This window comes from Bufo bufo, chromosome 2 (genome assembly GCF_905171765.1).
Source record: "Bufo bufo chromosome 2, aBufBuf1.1, whole genome shotgun sequence".
NCBI lineage: Eukaryota > Metazoa > Chordata > Amphibia > Anura > Bufonidae > Bufo > Bufo bufo.
This window is the reverse complement of record NC_053390.1, coordinates 470166914-470191549: the sequence shown is the minus strand read 5'-3', so window position 1 is coordinate 470191549 and position 24636 is coordinate 470166914. Positions and strand designations below refer to the sequence as shown.

The 24636-nt window shown below is 43.5% G+C and overlaps 1 protein-coding gene across 2 annotated transcripts in view; it reads right to left on the bottom strand.

Annotated features, from left to right (window-relative positions):
- CREB3L3 (cAMP responsive element binding protein 3 like 3) overlaps nucleotides 1-23610 on the bottom strand; it is a 137576-nt gene extending 113966 nt beyond the window's left edge. For both annotated transcript variants that reach the window (XM_040417707.1, XM_040417708.1), the window contains exon 1: nucleotides 23434-23610. In XM_040417707.1, coding sequence (XP_040273641.1) covers nucleotides 23434-23493 — 60 coding nt within the window. In that variant the 5' untranslated portion in view covers nucleotides 23494-23610. The remainder of the gene's footprint in view (nucleotides 1-23433) is intronic.
- Nucleotides 23611-24636: the final 1026 nt, after the last annotated feature.

Below are 24636 nucleotides of genomic sequence, written 5' to 3'. Positions count from 1 at the left end.
CGTATAAAATTTCTGCGGTGATCAATCCTGTGGCGTTTCGACTGGATCTGCCGCAGACTTGGAGGATCCATGATGTCTTCCACAAGTCTTTACTAAAAAAATATGTTAAACCGGTGGTACCATCGCCATTGCCTCCTCCTCCTGTTCTAGTCGAGGGAAACTTGGAGTTCGAGATCTCCAGGATTCTCGACTCGAGAGTTCTGCGGGGTTCCCTCCAGTACCTGGTGCACTGGAGGGGATACGGTCCTAAGGAGAGGATGTGGGTTCCGGCATCAGATGTCAACGCCAGCCGACTGGTGAGGGCCTTTCATAGGTCCCATCTGGATAAGGTTGGTCCAGGGTGTCCGGAGGTCACTCGTAGAAGGGGGGGTACTGTCATGCCCCACTCTGACGATGTGCAGAGGTCGGCCAGGATTGCAGCACGAATTTAGTATTTGTTTTGGTACCGTGCTGGATCCGCCTCTCATCAGGTGCACTGGGTGGAGTCATTAGTTTAAATGATCTCCAGCTAAGTGCTCTGAGCGGATTATACTGATCATTTTGGTCTGGGAAGTTTGGAGGGAAGGTTGGCTGTCAGTTCCTGCTCTCAGAAGATAAGTGTAATTTCTAGTTTGGTTGTTTGTGTCATCTTTCCCATCCAGGTTCTGTGCGAGCAGGCTGCTCCTATCTCCCCACTTCACCATCTCAGGGAGTTCAGGGTTTTCTCAGTCCAGGCTGGAGGACACAGCACACCTATCTTCAAGGTCTGTCTGTGGGCTGAGCAGTGCAGGGAAAGAGGTCAGGGATAAACTAGGAGGTGACCCTTCCCCTGTCTCTCGTCCAGAGCCTGGTTGGTGTGTCATCTTTTATACTGAGTGCACGTCCGCCGTGACACCGAGCCACTTAGTTATCACTTTTGCCTTATGGCACGGTGCTCCATCGTGCTGGAAAATGCATTGTTCTTCACCAAACTGTTGTTGGATTGTTGGAAGAAGTTGCTGTTGGAGGGTGTTTTGGTACCATTCTTTATTCATGGCTGTTTTTTTGGGCAAAATTGTGAGTGAGCCCACTCCCTTGGATGAGAAGCAACCCCACACATGAATGGTCTCAGGATGCTTTACTGTTGGAATGACACAGTAGCGCAGTAGACTGATGGTAGCGCTCACCTTTTCTTCTCCGGACAAGCTTTTTTCCAGATGCCCCAAGCAATCGAAAAGAGGCTTCATCGGAGAATATGACTTTGCCCCAGTCCTCAGCAGTCTATTCACCATACTTTCTGCAGAAGATCAATCTGTCCCTGATGTTTTTTTTGGAGAGAAGTGGCTTCTTTGCTGCCCTTCTTGTCACCAGGCCATCTTCCAAAAGTCTTCGCCTCACTGTGCGTGCAGATGCGCTCACACCTGCCTGCTGCCATTCCTGAGCAAGCTCTGCACTGGTGGCACTCCAATCCCGCAGCTGAATCCTCTTTAGGAGACAATCCTGGCGCTTGCTGGACTTTCTTGGACGCCCTGAAGCCTTCTTAACAAGAATTGAACCTCTTTCCTTGAAGTTCTTGATGATCCTATAAATTGTTGATTGAGGTGCAATCTTAGTAGCCACAATATCCTTGCCTGTGAAGCCATTTTTATGCAACGTAATGATGGCTGCACGCGTTTCTTTGCAGGTCACCATGGTTAACAATGGAAGAACAATGAATTCAAGCATCACCCTCCTTTTAACATGTCAAGTCTGCAATTTTAACCCAATCAGCCTGACATAATGATCTCCAGCCTTGTGCTCGTCAACATTCTCACCTGAGTTAACAAGATGATTACTGAAATGATCTCAGCAGGTCCTTTAATGACAACAATGAAATCCAGTGGAAAGTTTTTTTGGGGATTAAGTTAATTTTCATGACAAAGAAGAACTATGCAATTCATCTGATCACTCTTCATAACATTCTGGAGTATATGCAAATTGCTATTATAAAAACTTAAAGGGCTTCTGTCACCCCACTAAAGTGATTTTTTTTTTTTGGGCTAGTTAAATTTGTTATATTGCGATATATGAAAATATAATGGTGTTACTTACTTTGATCCAGCAGTTTCTTCCAAAAACGAAGTTTTATAATATGTAAATTAGGTCTCTACCAGCAAGTAGGGCAGCTACTTGCTGGTAGCTGCTGCAGAAAACCGCCCCCTCGTCGTGTTGATTGACAGGGCCAGCCAGGATCTCCTCCTCCGGCCAGCCCTGTCGGCATTTCAAAAATCCCGCGCCTGTGTTCATTAGGCGCAGGCGCTCTGAGATGAGGAGGCTCGTCTCCTCAGCACTCCCTCAGTGCGCCTGCGCCGATGACATCTTCTATTTCGGTGGTGTCATCGGCGCAGGCGCACTGAGGGAGTTCTGAGGAGGCGAGCCTCCTCATCTCAGAGCGCCTGCGCCGAATGAACACAGGCGCGCGATTTTTGAAATGCCGACAGGGCTGGCCGGAGGAGGAGATCCCGGCTGGCCCTGTCAATCAACACGACGAGGGGGCGGTTTTCTGCAGCAGCTACCAGCAAGTAGCCGCCCTACTTGCTGGTAGAGACCTAATTTACATATTATAAAACTTTGTTTTTGGAAGAAACTGCTGGATCAAAGTAAGTAACACCATTATATTTTCATATATCGCAATATAACTAATTTAACTAGCCCAAAAAAAAAAATCACTTTAGTGGGGTGACAGAAGCCCTTTAAAGGGATTCTGTCACCAGTTTTTTACCCCCCCATTTAAAAATATGGTTATGTTCATGGAGTTCTAGCGATTCCTAATGTGGTCTTATAACCGAAATCTGTAGGCTCATTTTGTCTAAAAAACGTTATAACTAACCTGTCATTCATCTCACAAAGGTGCCCAAGGGGATGCTCATGTCTTCCAGATGCCGCCCGCACCTGCCGCCGTTCGTGCCCAGCTCCTCCTTTGCTGTCATCAGCGCCGCCTCAGAATCCTTTGCTACGCCTCCGGCTCTCCCTCACTCCCCCCTCCTTCTTCTCTAACATCCCACGCGTGCGCACAGGCCTCTGACAGGCTGGCGCCAGTGTTCAGGTCATCGGGAGGTTGCATGCGCACTTCGCTCCATGAAGCCGAACGGAGAAGTCCGCACGGGCGCATCAGGCACAGGCCTGTGCGCACGCGCGGGATGTTAGAGAAGAAGGAGGGGGAGTGAGGGAGAGCCGGAGGCGTAGCAAAGGATTCTGAGGCGGCGCTGATGACAGCAAAGGAGGAGCTGGGCACGAACGGCGGCGGGTGCGGGCGGCATCTGGAAGACATGAGCATCCCCTTGGGCACCTTTGTGAGATGAATGACAGGTTAGTTATAACGTTTTTTAGACAAAATGAGCCTACAGATTTCGGTTATAAGACCACATTAGGAATCGCTAGAACTCCATGAACATAACCATATTTTTAAATGGGGGGGGTAAAAAACTGGTGACAGAATCCCTTTAAGCAGCAACTTTTCCAATTTCCAATATTTATGTAATTCTCAAAACTTTTGGCCACGACTGTAGATTCCTGCGAAAACAATAATTAAATTATTTTTTTTTTCTTTCCCAACTGTTAGTGAAGGCATACTGTAACACAGTATCTCGTTGAAAGATAAGTATAATTCCAGCAACAATATTGCACTAATTTTAGCGAATGCTTATTAATCTGTGAAAAAATTTGCTTAATAATTCTACTGCATTTCACAGCTATAACGCAAATTCCAATTGTGTTACTGAAGGCATATTACATCACAGCATCTAGTTAAAAAGTCATGTATCATCACTTTTTCACTGCAAAAATATTTTACAAGTTAAGCCTCATGCACACGTCCATGGAACACGGACCGTGGTAACCCGGCCTGGATTCCTGCTGAGTGCAAGAGAGCACGGCGTCACTGTTTGCTATGACGCCGTGCACTTCATGCCGCCGCTGCTGTACAGTAATACACTCATATAGATAATACGAGTGTATTACTGTACAGCAGCGGGCGCACGGCGTCATAGCAACGAATGACACTGTGCTCTCCTGCACTCAGCAGCAATCCAGGCCAGTATCGCACGGTCCGTGTTGCACGGACGTGTGCATGAGGCTTTATAGGGAATGTGTGCTATGCCTCATTCACAAGTCAGTGTTTTGGTCAGTGATTTCCATCAGTGATTGTGAGCCAAAACCAGGAGTGTAGCTTACACAGAACAGGTGCAGATCTTTCCCTTATACCTTACGTCTGTGGAGGCTCTAATTCTGGTTTTGGCTCACAATCACTGATGGAAATCACTGACCAAAACACTGACATGTGAATGAGGCCTCATGCATACAGCTGTTGTTTTGGTCCGCATCCGAGCCGCAGTTTTGGCGGCTGGGATGCGGACTCATTCACTTTAATGGGGCCGCAAAAGATGCGGACAGCACTCCATGTGCTGTCCACATCCGTTGCTCCGTTCCGTGGTCCGCAAAAAAAATATAACTTGACCTATTATTGTCCGCACTTTGCGAACAAGAATAGGCAGTTATATTAAAGGCTGTCCGTGCCGTTCTGCAAATTGCGGAACACACATGGACGCCATCCGTGTTTTTTGGATCTGCAATTTGCGGACCACAAAACACACAACGGTCGTGTGCATGTAGCCTGAGGTGGATTCTCTGGGGAAAAAAAGTTTTCAATAATTGTATAGAATTTCACATCCATAACACCATTTACAACTGTGTTAGTGAAGGAATACTGCATCACAGCATCTAGCTGAAATGACATGTACCATCACTTTTTCACTGCCAAGTGCCAAAATATGGCAAAAGAGTTTTTGTGAACGCATGTTATTTTCTGAAAAAAGTGTTCAATAATTCTACCGCATTTAACATCCGTAATGCAAATTACAACTGTGTTAGTGAAGGCCTATTGTATCATAGCATCTAGGAGAAAAGACGTGCATCATCCCTGCAAAAATATCATACGAGTTTTGTTGAAAAAGTGTTCAATAATTCTATCACACTTCACAAATTTCAACAGTGTAAGGCCTCTTGCACACAACTGTATGCCCTCCGAGACATACGGGCTATGAGCGGGCCATATGTCCCGGGGTAGTATTGATCGATCACAATGATTGATCGATACAATAATTGATCGATTACAATGATGCTGTGCATGTCGGGCCGCCCGCGGGACTATTGTCCTGCACTCATATGATCTTATATCACTCACGGACCATATATCTCGGAGGGCATACGGCCATGTGCAAGAGACCTAAGTGAAAATATACTGCATCACAGTGTCTGATTGAATAGACGTTTATCATTACTGCCAAAAATTGTATTGTCATACCCGAGTGTTAGTGAAGGGCTGGTAATTCTGCATCAGACCGTGTAGGAGACTGGATGGCTCACTCTTCCTCTTACTAACAGCAGAGTGACATGGAGGTCACTTCTGAGTCTGGTGCCATGCTTTGGAGCCAGGGGTCACAGCATTAGGGTCCATTCACAGGTCCGCCAGTGTCTAGCGGTTCGCAAATTCACACTGCGTGCAATCCGCATCTTTTGCGGCCCCATTGAAAATGAATGGGTCCAGATCTGGATTGATTTTGCGGACGTGTGAATGGACCCTAACTCCTGCACCTCTTCTTTACAATCCCCAAGAAGCACTTTATTTGCATCCTGTCTGTCATCATTGCCCCTTCCTAGTGGGGCACCTTCTTTTTTTTCCTAAGAAGAGGCAAAAAAACTCCACCATGCACTACAGTGGATAGTCAAGAGAGTCTCCCTGTTGATGAGTTATCGGACAACAGTCTGTTTGGATTGCCATAAGGTGGCAGATCAGGAGGCAGGGAACCCCATGCCTATCTGTGAGTGGTGATAGTAGTGGCAGTTGTAGTGACAGTGGTGGCAGTAGGGACAGTGGGAGTGACAGTGGCAGTCATGGCAAATGCAGAGCAGGGAATCAGGAGGAGCCCACAATAACATAATGGATGAGGACTATGATGATGATTGTGTGTTGGACAGGACCTGGGAGCCAGATAGGGGTACAGAAGTGGAGGTGAAATCAAAGGAGGAGGGCATTGGCTGTGGTGGAAATAAACAGCAGAGGCAAAATATGGCCAACACCTCCCAGAAAACTTCCAGGGCCAGATCTACTTCTACTGTGGTCAGACCGGGAACTGGTGATGCCGCTGATGTAGTGGGAGCAGGCTCAAAAGATGCCCGACATAGGCCAGCTTGGCTACCTCTAGCTCTGTGCAAGCAACTTCCATATGACATTTTTTCTGCCCAAGACCAGGACCCAAAATCAGATCCACTTGTAACATCTGCAGGATTAAAATAAGCCATGGGCGTTCAAACAGAAACATAGGTACCATGGCCATAATTCATCACCTGAGGCAGCATCAACTGATCTTGTGGGTAAATAGATGTGACCAGCATTCTTAAGCCTCATGCACACGTCCGTGGAACAAGGACCGTGAGATACTGGCCTGGATTCCTGCTGAGTGCAGGAGCGCACGGTGTCATTGGTTGCTATGACGCTGTGCACTTCGTGACGCTGCTGATGTACAGTAATAGACTCGCATGATCTATACGAGTATATTACTGTACATCAGCGGCATCACAAAGCGCACGGAGTCATAGAAACCAAAGACGCCGTGCGCTCTTGCACTCACGTGTTCCACACTGCGTGTTCCACGGACGTGTGCATGAGGCTTTAATCAGAACACATCTGTCCTTTTTCTCACTATCTTCTTTTGCATCCCCAAGCAGTACAATTTCTTTGTCGTCATCATCATCAGCTGAGTTTTCTCCTGCTCAGACTTCTCTTCCACCTTGTCCTCTGCTTTATGAAGAGACATCCATAACGGAATGTGTCGGCAAGGTCGTAACCCCTGGAAACGCGCAGTGTATAAGGTGCACCAATAATGATATGCAACTGACAACACTGGCTAATCCCTCAAGCTGATGTTAAGAACTGAGACTTAGCAACCGATCACATGCGGAGGAATTGCTCCCCCGTTATAAACACGCCACAGTGTTTGGGTTTTTCAGCATTTCCTCCCATTTAGGTCACTTAATTTCAGTGTATAATGCAACAGAAAAATGAATCAAGCCAGCAAAGGAGGTAATATGCACAATCACGATACATTAGTAAGCCCTTTTATTAAAGGGGTTAAGCAGTTTTTTTAAACTGATGATCTATCCTCTGGATAGATCATCAGCATCTGATCGGCGGGGTTCGACACCCGGGACCCCCGCTGATCCGCTGTTTGAGAAGGCAGCACCGCTCCAGCAGCGCCGCGGCCTTCTCTCTGTTTACCGCTGGCCCAGTGACATCACGACTAGTATCAAATGGCCTGGGAAGGGCTAAGCTGTGCCCAGGCCAGGGATACTAGTCGTGACATCACTGGGCCAGCGGTAAACAGTTAGAAGACCGCGGCGCTGCCTTCTCAAACAGCTGATCTGCGGGGGTCCCGGGTGTCAGACCCCCGCCGATCAGATGCTGAGGATCTATCCAGAGGATAGATCATCAGTTTAAACAAACTGCAGAACCCCTTGTCACGGCCATGCCCATAACCGTGACTTCTTTACCGCATGCAGTTGCCTGCGGTTTTGTATGGGTGTTCAACCACAGGTGAGGGCCGCTTGTGTGTGGCCTCACTTGTGGTTGCCGCGGGCAACTAGTGTTGTATTTAGCAGCAGAGCAGCCTGAGCATCGCTAGGCAGCTTGCTGCCCTGGCATGCGGTCTCACCTGACTTTCTTTATGTTAGGTGTGTGTGTTGTGTGCACGGTGTATTATGTATTGTGTGCACTTCCCCTTTATGTGTCTTTCCCTTCTGTGGTACTGGAAGGGTTAACTTCCTTCCCAGTGTGTGTGTGATGTCACTGGGTGTGTCCAACCCTTGGGTGTGGCCACTTGGGCCTATATAGACCCTCTCTTTAGCAGGGCTCAGTAGGTTGTTTCAGTCTTGCTAGCTGGAGCAGCCTCCTGTGTTTTCTATCCGCCTGTAAACTGCTCATTTACCACTACTGTCACTACCATTACCGCTACACAGTCGCCACTTCTACTATTACACACATCTACTACTACACACATCTACTATGCTTGTCTGTTCCATGCTATGTTGCGACTGCTGCCACTTCTATTGCCACCACATACCACGATTACCCTGACCTTTATACATCCGTACTGTACTGCTGCTGCTCCCAATTAAAATTAGAATTTTTCCAGGCTCATTCAGAACAAGCCACTCTTTCTTCTGACAATTAACATTACTGCTTTCTTGCGAATTTGTGTTTATAAATACAAGAAGGGCATTCTGGCCCTGTTTATGCATAATGCATCATTTTTGGACGCTTATGCATAACATGCCATTTTTTTCTTCTGACAATTAACACTTGTGCATGCCATGTATAAATATAGGCAGGCAATCTGCTCTGTTAAGGCTTAATTTTTGGATGCTTGTGCATAACAAGCCAGTGGCCATTTTTTTGACAATTAACACTTGGACGAGCCGTGCGTAAATATGGGCAGGCATTCAGCCCCCACTAAGGCCTAATTTTTGGATGCCTGTTTTGAATAATCCAATCTTCCTTCTGACAATTAACACTTGTGCGTGCCTTGTCTTACTATGGCAGGTATTCTGCTCCATTAAGGCCTAATTTTTGTATGCTTGTGCAGAACAAGCCATTCTTTCTTCTGACAATTAGCATTTGTGTGTGTCTAAATACGGGCAGGCATTATGTCCCCATTATTATATACTTTTTGGACGCTTGGTCCCAACAAACCACAGTTTTTTTCCTATAACTTTGTGTGTGTTTAAGCACCATCTTCCCTTGATAAGAGCCATTTTTGAAAGCTTACACAAGCATAACACAGGCGACAGTGCTGTGTGTTTTTAAATACTTGTTTGTTAACACCATCAAACATGCATTCACAGTTTCCGACCAAGGTATCCAAATAGATCCTGAGAAATTGCAGTGTTAAATTGGCCACAAACCAATTTCTGCTCTAACTTGTAAAGGAGTAAATATGAGAGTTTGGATATCTGAAACTGAATCCGCTTTCCAGACCTTAAGCAGACTTTTTTCTCTGCATTTTCTCTTCATCGCCCAAATGTCTATAAACAATTCTTTTTGGAGGTGGACAGCTGGAGCCATATTGCCTCGGAAATTTACCACCGGCAAGCTGGTCACTTGTTGCTTTTTCTCCAAAGCCTTCTCTGCAACTGCGCGGCACTACACTCTCTGAGATAAAGAGTTATTAGATAATAAAACTGGCTTTGGAGGAGTGCTGTCACTTGTTAATTAACTGTTCTACTTCTATCGCATTAATGACCCTGCCAACATAATCTCAGTCTGTCCTGCCTAACTGAAAGATGTTCCATCCTGTAAAACATTTGTATTCCGGTCCAATAGGAAGCTGGTCCTGTCCTGGGGACATCATTCCAGTCTTGCTGGCCATCCTTGCCTGCGCAAGACTACTAGCTTCATTGATAGACACTATTGGTGGCCATCTATTACTCAAGAAATACGGGACTTTGTTGCCACAGGGGTACAGTTTACTTCAAAGTTCTCGAAAGCTATTTTTAAGTTTCTTGATGTGGTACTGGATTGCTCTTCAGCCCATAATCTGCAAACTAATTGGCAAGTGGCTTGTGTCTACCAGATTCTTGTCAACTAGACCACCTAGCCAAGTCAAATAATTAGATGATCTACTAGTTGAGGAAATAGCTAAAATGACATTGAAAGGGGAAGTTATCATTATGGGAGACTTTAATCTTCCTGATGTAAACTGGAAAACCAAAATAGCTAGTTCTGCCAGGAGTACAGATATTCTAAATTCCCTACTGGGATTATCTCTACAGCAAGTAGTGGAGGAGCCAACCCGGAAGGAGGCCATAGATTTTGTATTCACAAATGGGAATATGGTATCTGATATTACTGTAGGGGAAAGCTTGGGATCTAGTGATCACCAGTCAGTCACACCACACAAAAACAAAAGTTTTAGATTTTAGAAAAACTGACTTTTCTAAATTAGATTAGTGGTATACGAGTCCCTATCAGATTGGAACAGTTTCAATGGAGTCCAGGAGAAATGGAACTACTTAAAAGTGGCACTATTGAAGGCAACAGATAATTGCATTAGGCTTGTCAGTAAAAGCAAAAAAAGGAAGAGACCACTGTGGTACTCAGCAGAAGTGGCCAAAATCATTAAAAACAAAGATAGCATTTAGTAATTATAAAAATAAATAAAAAACGAGGATGACAGGCAAATTTATAAGATTAGGCAGAGAGAGGCCAAACAAGTTATAAGAGCTTCTAAAGCACAGGCAGAAGAGAAATTAGCTCAGTCAGTGAAAAAAGGCGATAAGACATTCTTCAGATACATAAATGAAAAAAGGAAACTAAAACAAGGAATTAACAAATTATAAACAAAAGAAGGAAGGTATATGGAAGAAGATAAAGAACTAGCTGACTGCCTCAATCAAAAGGACCTCAGTTAGGAAGGAAGACTAATGAATCTTTTGATGCATGTGTCTTTACAGAGGAAGAGGTTCTAAGTCAGCTGTCTAAAATTAATACAAATAAGTCACAGGGACCTGATGTGATACACCCAAAGCTATTAAAAGAGCTTAGCAGTGAACTAGCAAAACCATTAACAGATTATTTAACCAATCACTGGTAACAGAAGTTGTCCCAGAAGATTGGAAATTAGCAAATGTTGTGCCCATTCACAAGAAAGGTAGTAGGGAGGAATCGGGCAACTATAGGCCAGTAAGCCTGACATCAATAGTGGGGAAATTAATGGAAACCATACTTAAGGAGATGATTGTGGAACATCTAAAATCCCATGGATTGAAAGATGAAAAACAGCATGGGTTTACTTCAGGGAGATCATGTCAAACTAATCTTATTGATTTTTTTGATTGGGTGACTAAAATAATAGATGGCGGAGGTGCAGTAGACATCGCTTATCTAGACTTTAGTAAGGCTTTTGATACTGTCCCACATAGAAGGCTTATCAATAAATTGCAGTCTTTGGGCTTGGACTCCCATATTGTTGAATGGATTAGGCAGTGGCTGAGGGACAGACAACAGGGTTATAGTCAATGGAGTATATTCAGACCATGGTCTTGTTACCAGTGGGGTACCTCAGGGATCTGTTCTGGGACCCATATTGTTTAATATATCAGCGAAATTGCAGAAGGTCTCGATGGTAAGGTGTGTCTTTTTGCTGATGGCACAAAGATTTGTAACAGGGTTGAAGTTCCTGGAGGGATTTAGGAAAACTAGAGGAATGGTCAAAAATATGGCAACTAAAATTTAATGTTGATAAGTGCAAGATAATGCACCTGGGGCGTAAAAACCCAAGAGCAGAATATAAAATCAGTGATACAGTCCTAACCTCAGTATCTGAGGAAAGGGATTTAGGGGTCATTATTTCAGAAGATTTAAAGGTAGGCAGACAATGTCATAGAGCAGAAGGAAATGCTAGCAGAATGCTTGGGTGTATAGGGAGAGGCATTACCAGTAGAAAGAGGGAGGTGCTCATGCCGCTCTACAGAGCACTAGTGAGACCTCATTTGGAGTATTGTGCGCAGTACTGGAGACCATATCTCCAGAAGGATATTGATACTTTGGAGAGAGTTCAGAGAAGAGCTACTAAACTAGTACATGGATTGCAGGATAAAACTTACCAGGAAAGATTAAAGGACCTTAACATGTAAAGCTTGGAAGAAAGACGAGACTGAGGGGATATGATAGAAACTTTTAAATACATAAAGGGAATCAACAAGGTAAAGAGGAGAGAATATTTAAAAGAAGAAAAACTGCTACAAGAGGACATAGTTTTAAATTAGAGGGGCAAAGGTTTAAAAGTAATATCAGGAAGTATTACTTTACTGAGAGAGTAGTGGATGCATGGAATAGCCTTCCTGCAGAAGTGGTAGCTGCAAATACAGTGAAGGAGTTTAAGCATGCATGGGATAGGCATAAGGCCATCCTTCATATAAGATAGGGCCAAGGGCTATTCATAGTCTTCAGTATATTGGGCAGACTAGATGGGCCAAACGGTTCTTATCTGCCGACACATTCTATGTTTCTATGTTTCTATGTAACTACCTGCACCTTTTCTCCTCTGCACATCATGATGACTAGGTCAATGCTCCCATGGGCAGTTTTCATATAGCAATCATGTCAGAGAATCTTCTGGCAAATCTCCTTTTGTCCTTTTCTATGGCCATCAATTAAGAACCACTCTTCCAGTGTTTGACTCCTCCAGAGTCCCAGCAGTGGATTCAATTGTAGGTGATTATTTTTTTTTTCAGATTTGGCATGAAACTAAGATATCTCTGTAAGGCTTTCACACTGGCGTTTTGGCTTTCTGTTTGTGAGATCTGCTCAGGGCTCTCACAAGCGGTCTAAAACGGATCAGTTTTACCCTAATGCATTCTGAATGGAAAAGGATCTGCTCAGAATGCATCAATTTGCCTCAGTTTGCCTCCGTTCCGTCTCCATTCCGCTTTGTAGGCGGATACCAAAACGATGCTTGCAGCGTTTTGGTGTCCGTCTGACGAAACTGAGCCAAACGGATCCATTCTGACACACAATGTAAGTCAATTCACTGACACAATATGGCACAATAGAAAACGGATTCGTCCTCCATTGACTTTCAATGGTGTTCAAGACAGATCCATCTTGTCTATGTTAAAGATAATACAAACGGATCCGTTCTGAACGGATGCAGACGGTTGGGTTGTCTTATCGGTGCGGATCCGTCTGAGCAGATCTATGACGGATCCTCACCAAACGCGAGTGTGAAAGTAGCCTTACAGGTCTCTGCCCGAATAAAGAGATTCACAGATCGTAGACACAGGGTGCCTCTTCAATTCTCTCCTGGAGATACAGCCTGGCGTTCCTCAAGAGACATCAGGCTAAGAGTTCCAAGCTTCCAAGCTTACAAGTTGGAACATGAGTTAATTGGTCCATTTAAGGAAGCAATTAAATCCAGTTGCTTATAAGTTGAGTCTTCCGGCTTCTTTATGGATTTCTAACTCCTTTCATGTGCCACTTCTCAAACCAGTGGTACCCAAGTAGTACTTTAGACGTCCTCCTCAGCTACCTCTCTGGTCAGCTCTGAAGATATGTATGATGTTAAGAACATCCCCAGTTTAAAGAAGATCAGACACAAAACTTTATTTTTGGTGGACTGGAAGGGCTTCAATCCTAAGGAGAGACCCTGGGAGCCTTTGAAGAACATAGATGTTTTAGTTCTTCTCAAGAAGTTGCTGCAAAAATCCGGACCAAAGAAAAGAGAGCATAAGGTGTACTGTTGCAATGGCAGCCCATGCCCGCCGCTGCCTGTCTTCTCTTGGTGGGCACAGGCACCATGTCATTCACCCCTCACTTCCTGGATCAGCAGTCGAGACCCTCTTACCCCCTGATACTCACCATCGGCCTCCAGCATTACATGCATCTTCTGCAGGCTCTGGCCTGCGCTTCTCAATCAAGGTCTCCTATCCTGTCACTAGGGCACATGCTTCCCAGCTCTTAAAGGGCTAGCATGCATGCACCCAAGTTACCTCCAACCAATGGCTGGACTTGAGTGTGTATTTAAGGCACCTTCCACAGGTGGAAGGTGCCTAAGCTTTTAGGTTTCTCATGTCTAGTATACCAAATAAAGTGGTAAATCCTATCTGACTAACTGCATACCAAACTTCTGCCTGACAACCGAATATGACTCCATGCCCCTTCCCTGCCCTGATCTTGGATCTTTCTTCTGGTTTTGCTAATATTATGCCTGCCCTGACATCAGACCGTATTCAAAGTATGCCTCCTCGGTTGTGCGCATCAGTGTCTCTTACCCCCATGGGTCAGCCATAGGTCTATCTCAGCAGATAGTTGCCTAGCGGCTCTCTCAGCAATGGGGAACAGCCTGCCGGATCCATAAGTACTGTGTGCAGCCATGTGCTGACACTATGATTAGTTAGAATAGTTAGCATTGTCCATAAAATCGCCAGCAACACAAGTATTCAAAAGAGATTTGGTACTAGCCTATTCCCTTACATCCCAACGGCAGCACAACTGGGGTATTACTGCCCCTATGGACAATCAGGACAGGTGGAACTTTTATTAATTAACTCAAAATAAAGTGATTATTAACCAATAGGCCCCTATAAAGACCTCCCCCAACACACACATCGTGCAATTTTTTCCGTCCTGCAGACAGAAGGGACAGGTGGTGGTCTCTTGGAGACCAATTTCTCTATTTTTATTCCTGAAGTTCAGCTGCGAGGGCCGGCGTGCGGTCCTCTGGCTACGATCCCCTTTGCCTCAGGCCATCCATTCCTGGTATCAGACAGGCCGAGGTTACTGGCGTTCTGCAGTGAGGTTTTTTTTCTAACCTGCCTGCGCCCTGCTGTCGGCGCTCCTGCGTCTTCCTCTTGCGGCGGCGTGGGATCAGTGAAGTGCTGTACTGTGATCAAGTACTGTGATGAACTTAAACTTATTATCTTATTTTCCGGACAGAAAACCAGTGTTTTTTTATACATTACTCTACTCCCATCTGTAAAGGTTTTTTCTTTGCTTCTTTACTCGGTGCAAGACGCTCTGAGGTCAGAGGGGGTGGAGGTTTGTTTCTCCTCCCCTCTCGGCTATTTAAGAAGCGCTTCCCCTTCAGCTGTCTCTCCTTGTTTTTAGAGTCTGCTGTTGCCTTTGTGCTGACACAGTTAAGTTCACGCACATTTCTGACCTGACGCTACCTGCTAATTCTGCAGCCTCCTCGGCTGCTGCTGCTGCCCACTATTATCTTCAATAAATGTGCAAATGTCTTCTCTGGGTTCGAGGAAGTTGCCCTCTTCGGGACGGAAGTCCTCTGCCAAGTGCAGGCACCTGTCGTGTTGGGGCTGTGGCGCCTTGCTGCCTGACGACTACTGTATATCTATAGCAAATGTTGTCGACCCCCTCCAGATTCTGAGCACCATTCTCTGGACATGATAACCTGGCTAAAAGAATTTGTGGGTAAGTCCATAGCTGACGCATTAGCCCAGAAAAGGCCTAGACATAGTTCTCCTAGGATATTTTCGTCTCTTGGAGAAGACCCGATGATTGTTGATGAAGCCCATTCCTCGGCTTCAGATAGTGAAGAGGAGGAGAACACTACCACCCAGATATTCCCGGTGGAAAAGGTTCAGCAACTATTGAAATCCATCAGGTTAAGGGACCAGGATATTGATCAAGGGGAAGCTTCTATAGCCAACTCTAGGGGGCCTAGGGCCTTCAAAGTGAAACAGTCGCTCAGAAGTTTGATGACAACTGAATGGAAGCATCCAGAAAAGGGACCGGTAATTTCTAAAAGGTTCAAAACCTTATACGCCCTAGTCCAAAGTCAACTGGACCAATAGGGTCCTCCTCCCAAGGTGGATTTTGCCATATCCAAGCTGTCAAGATGCACTGTGGTTCCCTCTGTGGATGGTTCTAATCTCCAAGATTTACTAGATAGAATAGTTGAATGCACGTTAAGAAGAAGCTATTCTGCCACATCCGCCTCAGTTGCAGTTGCGTCCTCAGAGGTTGCCAATTTTCTCAGGAAGAAGCTCCTGGAAATTCAGACGGATATAAACTCTGCAGTGGTTATTGCTGAGATCAGTTCTCAGTTTAGGTCTGCTCTCTTGTGAGAGAATTTGAGTTAGGCAGCATCTCAACAGCTTAGGTTGGCTTCTAAGTCGATGGCTCTTTCTGTGGCCAGTAGGAGGCCCGTCTGACTCAGACCCTGGAGGGCAGACAATGCCTCTAAGTGCAATCTCTGTGGCGTCCCTTATGAACCAGGGAGACTATCTGGGTCTGAACTAGATCATATTATGGAGGGACTTTCTGATAAGAAAGCAATGTGTCTCCCTCAGCAATCCTCTGGGGGGAGAGGTAGGTAATTTAGGGGATCCAAATCCCAAACCTACCATAGATCCCGCAGAGGACAGGGCTCTTAAAAAGAATCCTAGTTATCGTGACAAAATAGTACAAGCAGATTTAGGTAGTACTAAAGCCATATTGAAATAGCAACGGATATCCACGCCACGGATGGGTACTTCCCCCTGCCTGCATTGTCTACAGTGCTCTCATATAATCAAAGGCCCTTCATTTCACCATCCACATACTGGGAAAAGCTTTGGAGTAAAAGGTTTTTTTACCTGTGACTCAGCAAACGTAATATACCTTATTAAATGTCCTTGTGGCCTTTTGTATGTGGGCGAGACAATGCAGGCAGTGAGGGATCGTATTAGTAAGCATAAATCCGACATAAGGACAAAAAAACTTATGTTACCGTTCCCATATAATTTTGAAAAATTTAAACACACAGTTGCACAATTGCGGTTTCAAGTGTTGGAACAACTAAAGAGACCTAGAAGAGGAGGTGATATCAAAAGACTTCTCCTTAGAAGAGAGGCCTTTTGGATACACACCTTAGATACGCTGCATCCAAGGGGTCTAAACAGAGACTATGAGGTCATACATTTATAAGATTGTTGTGAACAGATTAATAAGTTTATTATAGATGATTGATATACACTTTTATGCACTTTCTCTAGACCTCAGACTTATGATGGAAATATGAATAAATATGAACATTTAGATTCTTCAATAAGGTAGAATATAAATATAAATTTCAGTTATATGTTACTTTGTCTCACCTTGTTTAATCAGTTTGATTGATCATTAATTGAATACCACACATTAGAATGGGTGGAGACGTCCCTAGATGGGCGGTACTATATGTTATATATAGCTTGATTTTTCTGTTTTGGATGTATTTGTTGAGAAAGGCTTGTATGCCGAAACCGGCCCTGGTTGTAGGACATTCTACTTTGAGAAAATAAAAAGAGGCTTATTCACAAAGACACAGCAGCTGGGATTCCTTTATCTTTGCTTACTCCTGTAGGCGGATGTCTCCGCCATTTCCCAAAAAATTGGGAACTCAGAATTTCGGACCAGTGGGTCCTCCAAGTTGTAAGAGTACAGAATACGTTTTTTAGCTCCTCCTCCTTCAAGGTTCGTGAGGACCTCCCTCCTCTCTCCTGTAAAACAGGCATGCTTAGAACAATCCATCCTTCTTTATCTACAAAAGGAAGCGCTGGAGGAAGTGCCCTCTGCAGAGAAGGGGTCCGGAGTGTATTCCCCAGTGTTTTTTGTACCCAAGCCGGACGGGAGCTGGCAAATGATAATAGATCTCCGTTATCTAAACTGTTTTATAACCCCAAAGCGGTTCAGGATGGAGACCATTCGCTCAGTCATAGAAACTCTGCAACCAGGGTTCCTCATAGTCACATAGACCTAAAAGATGCATATCTTCATGTACCCGTTCATCCAGATCACAGAAGATACCTACAGATTGCTGTCACTCTCAGGGGCACTGTCAGACATTTTCACTTTGCTGTCCTGCCCTTTGGAATCTCTTCTGCCCCCCACACCTTCATAAAGGTTGTGGTTGCTATAGTGGCAGCCTTGAGGCTAGAGGGTTTAGAGATTATTCCTTACCTAGACGACTGGCTACTTAAAGCCACGTCTCTAGATGTGTTGCAGAACCTTCTTCATCGGGCTCTTACTTTTCTCCAGCATTTAGGCTGGATAATAAATTGGGAGAAATCCAAAATTGTATCGGCAACATCAAGAAGATTCTTGGGGTTCATAATAGACTCCTCTCAGATGATTCTCTCCTTTACTCCAGAGAGACGCCAGAAAGTAATCAGAGCCGCAGAGTTTCTAATGGTTCCCCGTGTGGTTTCCATCAGAACCTTAATGAAGATATTGGGCCACATGTCAGCAACTGCAGAGGCAGTCCCTTGGGCCCTAGCACACTTGCGCCCTCTTCTGTCTGAAGTGTTGGGCCTGTGGAACCGCAACCCAACTGGGTTAGACAAGCAATGCTCCCTGTCTCCTCAGGTATGCCGCTCCCTCAGGTGGTGAAAGCAGCTAAAAGATGGGAGGTCCTTGATTCCACCCCGGTGGATAATGTTGACCACAGATGCATCCCTTCTAGGTTGGGGAGCCCATCTGGAGGAAGTTCCAGTACAAGGTATTTGGACTCCCCAAGAGAGCCAAATGTCGTCAAACTTAAGAGAATTAAGAGCGGTCCGGTTGGCACTCCTACACTTCGCGCCTCAAGTTCAGGGCAAGGCAGTGAGAGTTCGCTCGGACAATATAATGACAGTATTCTACATAAACAGACAGAGAGGAATGAGATCTCAACCTCTCCTCCAGAAGGTGGGATGGATCCTGTCTTGGGCAGAAAAGAACCTTACCAACCTGGCCGCAGTTCACATCAGAGGAACTCTCAATGTGGTGGCATATCGCCTAAGTCGAAATTTTCCGGTGCCAGGCAAGTGGTCCCTAAGCCAAGAAGTCTTCCATCAGATTACGCAACGGTGGGGAACGCCAGAGATCGATCTAATGGCGACATGGTTCAACGCCAAAGTGGACAGATTCTGCTCCCTATACAGGAGGACAATCCTTGGGCGGTGGATGCTCTGTCCATTCCGTGGAGGTTAAGGCTGGCCTACATATATTCCCTCCAGTTTCCATGATACCAACAGTATTGATGAAACTCAGGCAAGACCAGAACTCAGTGATCGCCATAATACCTTTCTGGCCGAAGAGGTCTTAGTTCACCCAGCTCATGCAGATGAGCCAGGAACAATATTGGAAGCTTCACCTGAGGCAGGACCTAGTACATCTGGTCCTGCCTAGACTTGAAGAGTCTCAACCTGACAACCTGGAGTTTGATCGACCCATTCTAGAGTCTAGAGGGTTGTCTGGAAGGATCCTGATGACTTTATCCCATTCCAGATCGGTATCTACCAACAAAGCCTATTCTAAGATCGGAAGGACTTTTCGGCAGCAGTGTGACCTAAATGAGGTGTCCCCATTGGATCCCCCTATTTCCTCCATTCTTCATTTCCTACAGGATCGATTAGACAAGGGTCTCAAACCTTCAACCTTAAGAGTACATACCTCAGCTTTGTCTGCAGTTTCGGGCAAGCCTTTTTCTCAGGACCCTCTAATCAAAAGGTTCCTTAAAGGAGCCAAAAGACTGCAGCCTAGGATCCTGAGCCCTATACCTCAATGGGATCTGTCAGTCATGCTCAGGGGGTTATGAACTCCCCCCTTTGAGCCCCTTCAGAGTGTGGATTTAAATTATTTGTCTTGGAAAACCTGTTTTTTGCTTGCCATTATTTCAGCAAAGAGAATCGGAGAATAGCAGGCCTTGGCTGCAGTGGAGCCTGATACTCTATTTTTACCGGATAGAGTCCTTCTGTGGTTTCTTCCTACCTTTGTGCCTAAGGTAACTTCTTTCCACAATTTAAACCAGGTAATTTCTTTACCTGTTTTTTATCCATCACCAGTGTTGGAAGAAGAGCAGGTCCTTCAGACCCTAGATGTTGCCAGAAATATGAAAATATACCTAGAAAGAAGTAAAGACTTTCGAAGATCCAAGAATTTTTTCATTCTTTTTACTGGAAGAAACAGAGGTCTTAAAGCTTAAACCGACATTAAGCCGTTGGATCAAAGAAGCCATCAAAGTAGCTTTTGTCGCTCAGGGATTGGCGCCCCCTGGTTTTGTCCACGCCCATTCTACCCGAGCGGTAGCTGCCTCTGCAGCTGAGAGGAGCCTAGTACCGTTGGGGTACATCTGTGCTGCTGCCTCATGGAGTTCCCACGCTACATTTGTAAGCCATTATAGGCTTGACTTAAGGAGTTCAGAACACACTGCCTTTGGCAGGTCTGTTCTGGATTAGGTTTAGCTGGAAGACCCTCCCTCATAGGTTCTCTTCTTGCTAAGTGCCCAGTTGTGCTGCTGTTGGGACGTAAGGGAATCATTAATGTCTAACGATAATTTGTTTTCACTTAGTCCTAACAACAGCACACGTATTCCCTCCCTCTTTGTTTTTTACTTAACAGTCACATGGTGTGTGTGTTTGGAAAGGTCTTTATACGGGCCTATTGGTTAATGATCACTTTATTTTGAGTTAATTAATACAAGTTCCACCTGTCCTGATTGTCCACAGGGGCAGTAATACCCCAGTTGAGCTGCTGTTAGGACTAAGGTAAAACAAATTATCGTTAGAAATTAACGATTCTTTCATGCACACCAAATTTTAAAACAAACCTAAACATACTGATATATGTTTTTTGTGAAAAATATTCTATATAACTTGAAATTAAAAGTTTCTATTTGGGCTTATTTGCGACTTTTCACATTTTTACACCACTCACTTCAGTTTTTAAAAAAGGGTGGGGAAGTGGGTCTAGTTAGTTATATTAATTAGTTTCATTCCACCTTTATCACTGCAACTTTTTAAACAGTACAAATAAGTCACAAACTCACTCAACAAAAAAATAAGGAAAAAAATGGAGTAGCATTTCTAGACAAAAGAGTTAGGCCAGTTTCAGATGAGCAAGTTGACTATGAGTAATACACTCTATATGGAAGTGAGATTTGTTGTTAGTACATTTTATTACAGGTGATGTCAGGCAGGGACACACAGCATTATAAATCATTATAATGCTGGGAGGTCCCGTTACAAGTGCAGAGTTCAGGACAGAAAATCAGGTTCCCACACAGAGTGTGTTTCTCACAGTCAACAAAGTAAATGGGTCCGCAAAAAATTGAAAATGCATCCGTATCCGTTCCGTTTTTGCGGAACCATCTATTGAAAATTTTATGGCCAGCCCAATTACTGTATACTGTATATGGCATACGTAAAAACGGAACAGAAATGGAAACACAATGGAAACAAAAAACTGAACAATGGTTCAGTGAAAAACGGACCACAAAACACTGAAAAAGCCATACGGCCGTGTGCAGTTAGCCTAAGGCAGAGTAGCTTGTTGGAGCATCCCCCTCCCAAACCCCCCTCTCGGCACACGCCCCACCATCAAACCCGAGCTACGTCCTTATATCCTTCAGTAGTTTATATATTGTTAATGGTTTGAAGTCAAAGACTGGAATTTTGTAATGAGTAGTCTCCAAGTAAATCATACACACTAACATTTAAATATAATTTTCAAACTAACAATTCAAGTTTTTTTCCCCTAAATGTTATGTACCAATAATATTTTTTTGGAACAAAGATAATTGGTCTATGATGTATTTAAATTTTTCAATAACTTGCTATTAAGCAAGGTATTAGTTCTTGGACTTTGCCCCCAAAGTGTATACGTGTATCATGCAGATGATTAACGTAGGGTCCAAAGTAGAAGCTATGAACACAAATGTTTCTAATAAGGTCTATCTACATTACACTAGATTGCAACACAACTTGATGAAAAATAATGGAGGAAATATGTTGCTGTGGAGATCAACTATTTTTGACTGTACACTTGGCTAATAAAGTATAATGAAATCATTTTGATTCATGCATAGTGACACAGTAGAGTAATTCCTTTATGAAATATTAGATGCAATAGAATAAAAGAGCAGGGCATAGCGCATAAGGATAACTGCTATTATTTCCCCCCCAAAAAAAAACAACTTTAAATTCACAGCTAAATATTTCACAATTATTTACCACCACTCCAACCATTCGATTTTCTGATGGATGCGTGCTTAAATAACTTTCACATTTCCCTTTAGTCCAATTAAATGAATTACCGTGTTATAACACCAACCATGATCTGCAATCTGAAAGCCCTGCCTTGATTGTGCTTAGTATTGCAGCCCAGGCTGATTCACTTGAAAGGGATTAAGCTGTAAATAGGTTCACTGGCCTAGGAAGAGGCCGTGGTGCTCAACTGAGGTGATAGGATGGGATACGAACCCCCTTATCCTCTATTATTTCAATATACAGGGAATATAAAAATATGGCACATTTACCCTTTAAGGACCCATTAAATTTTCTTTGTTTCATTTTAATTTTTTCCTCCCCACCTTCCAAGAGCCACAACTTTTTTTTACTTTTCTGTTAACATAGCCATATTTGGTCTTTTTTGGGGGGAAAACAGGAAAAACATTATTCTGTGGATCAGTACGATTAAAACAATCACAGCGATACAAAATTGATATAGTTTTATTTTGCTTTACTACATTACTACAAAAAAAATTGAAAACAAAATGTTTTCTTCGCATCGCCACATTCTGACACCCATAACTTTTTTATATTTCCATCTACAAAGCTGTTTGGGAGAATGTTTTTTGTGTGGTGAGCTGCAGTTTTTAGTGGCACAATTTTTATCACTTTTTATAAAAAAAAAATTTGGGAGGCCAGGATGATAAAAACATGGCAAATCGCCCATGTTTTTTTTTTTTTTTTCCATTACGGTCTTCACCACATATGATAAATGTTTTTATATTTTAATAGTTTGGACATTTTTGGACACAATGTTTATTTTTTCATTGTTTATTAATTGTATATGTAAAATTGGGAAAGGTGGGATGATTTGAATTACTAATATTATATATTTTTTTTTGGTATTTTAAAAACTGTTTAACTAAATTTTTAGTCCCCTTAGAACATGCAGTCCTCTGAATATCATAGACTATTGCAATCTTTGGGATTAGGACAGGCTTCCTAATAAGCCCTGATGCAAGCAGTTAACTATAATAGGCCTGGTAGCCTTCAAAAGGCACTAGCCTGGTATAGCAACCAATCAGAAACTCACAATTTCACCATGGGGCCCCAATCAGAAAAAAAGGAGCCCCCTCTCTTCATGTAACCCTTCTGATCCCGGTCATTGTGGTCAGGTCTCAGCTGCATTAGTCAGCACACCATGCATATGGAGCGGTCTCAGTTGGTGAACCCCTCATGCAGCTATAGTATACAGGCACATCTGGAGTCATGAAGTAGTTAAGTAAATGATCTGTTAATAACATGCGTTACTGTAAAACTATACCTACAAAAACAACTAGAACAGGAGACAATGCAGTTTCACCATGTATAACACACAGTCAAAAAGACCTTTAATGAGAAAAAGATTTTTGTACATTACTTATGGGCATATTAAATGGGCAAATGATCAGGTAAACTATTTGAATTGTGAATGCTTGTTATCACATATTGCCCTATGTTAAGCTGTCCAGTGTACAGCCGACAAACTGTTGGCTGGTTGCATCTTTTATGTGCATAGAAAAATTATTTTTAATTATGGAAACAGTCGCACAAATAATCTTAAGTAGTAAACAATGGTTCATGCGGCCATTCATTCTGGCAATTATATATCCGAGTAAAAGATCCATAACTTGCTATATCATCAATCACTTCTTGTTATGGGCTGAAATCTCAGCGAAAAAGGACCGCTTAGAGTGTAAACAAACTAAATTAGGAAAAAAAATAGAGTTAGCCTAGTTTAAAAAAAGATAAGTGCAGGTTGCTGAGATTTGCAGCATAATGTTTAAAATTTCAACAGTTGGAACTTCCATAGTTAAAGGCTGACTGCTACTTAACTGACCCTTCAAAGGATGGAATGACAAATAACTTAAAACATACCTCAGTCTTGACCTCCATGTTTCTCACAGATTCATGCGCTAGAATTCTATTATCTTCCATCCAATTTCTCCACGGTGTATATTTTTCTATGTCTCAACTGTTCATGTGCCCACTCTGTGCCAATTGTTGTAGCTTATTTCAAAACAACTTCCTTATTCTGTTTGTTCAATTCCCTCCCCCAAGTATATTTCCCCAGGCTGGAACAGAGTAACAAAGTGTTTGTGAAACTTGGGATCAAAGTCCCCCTAGATGATTTTACTTTGCCCTTTAACATACATTACAGTACTAACATTAAGAGTGATATCATTACAAGAACTTTAGTCAGAAATGTAAGTAGAAAACTTGTAAATAATTAATTTTCGGAGCTGACATAGTTCTTTTTTATATTAATAGTTCTGATCATTATAAAAGTTGTGGCATGAAGACCACACCTTTTGAGAATGAAACTGGCCTGGAAATCAATTGAATACTGTAGATCCTGCTTTAAAAACCTTGGCAATCTGCTGATGTCAGGTGGATGTGATGCTTGAAGGATTACAACTTATTGTTCCGCCGGAGAATTTGCTGTCCCCTGTCCTGAGTGTGACCAGCAAACGAGCCCATCCTGGTTAGCATCTCTGTGCTAACTAACCCCCCGGGGAGCAGTTTGCTGTTTTCACAGGTATGAGGCAGATATCTCGGCACTATATGCAGCCTTCAACCAATTCATCAATGGCTGCTGACCTGGCAATACAAATACATAAATACATAATGTATATGAATGTGAATCACACTGGACTATGTTACACTATGACATATACCCATAAAACATACAGTCAGGTCCATAAATATTGGGACATCAACACAATTTTAACATTTTTTACTCTATACACCACCACAATGGATTTGAAATGAAACAACAAGATGTGCTTTACTGCAGACTGTCAGCTTTAATTTGAGGGTATTTACAACCAAATCAGGTGAACGGTGTAGGAATTACAACAGTTTGCATAGGTGCCTCTCACTTGTTAAGGGACCAAAAGTAATGGGACATAATAATAATCATAAATCAAACTTTCACTTTTTAATACTTGGTGCAAATCCTTTGCAGTCAATTACAGCCTGAATTCTGGAACGCATAGACATCACCAGACGCTGGGTTTCATCCCTGGTGATGCTCTGCCAGCCCTCTACTGCAACTGTCTTCGGTTCCTGCTTGTTCTT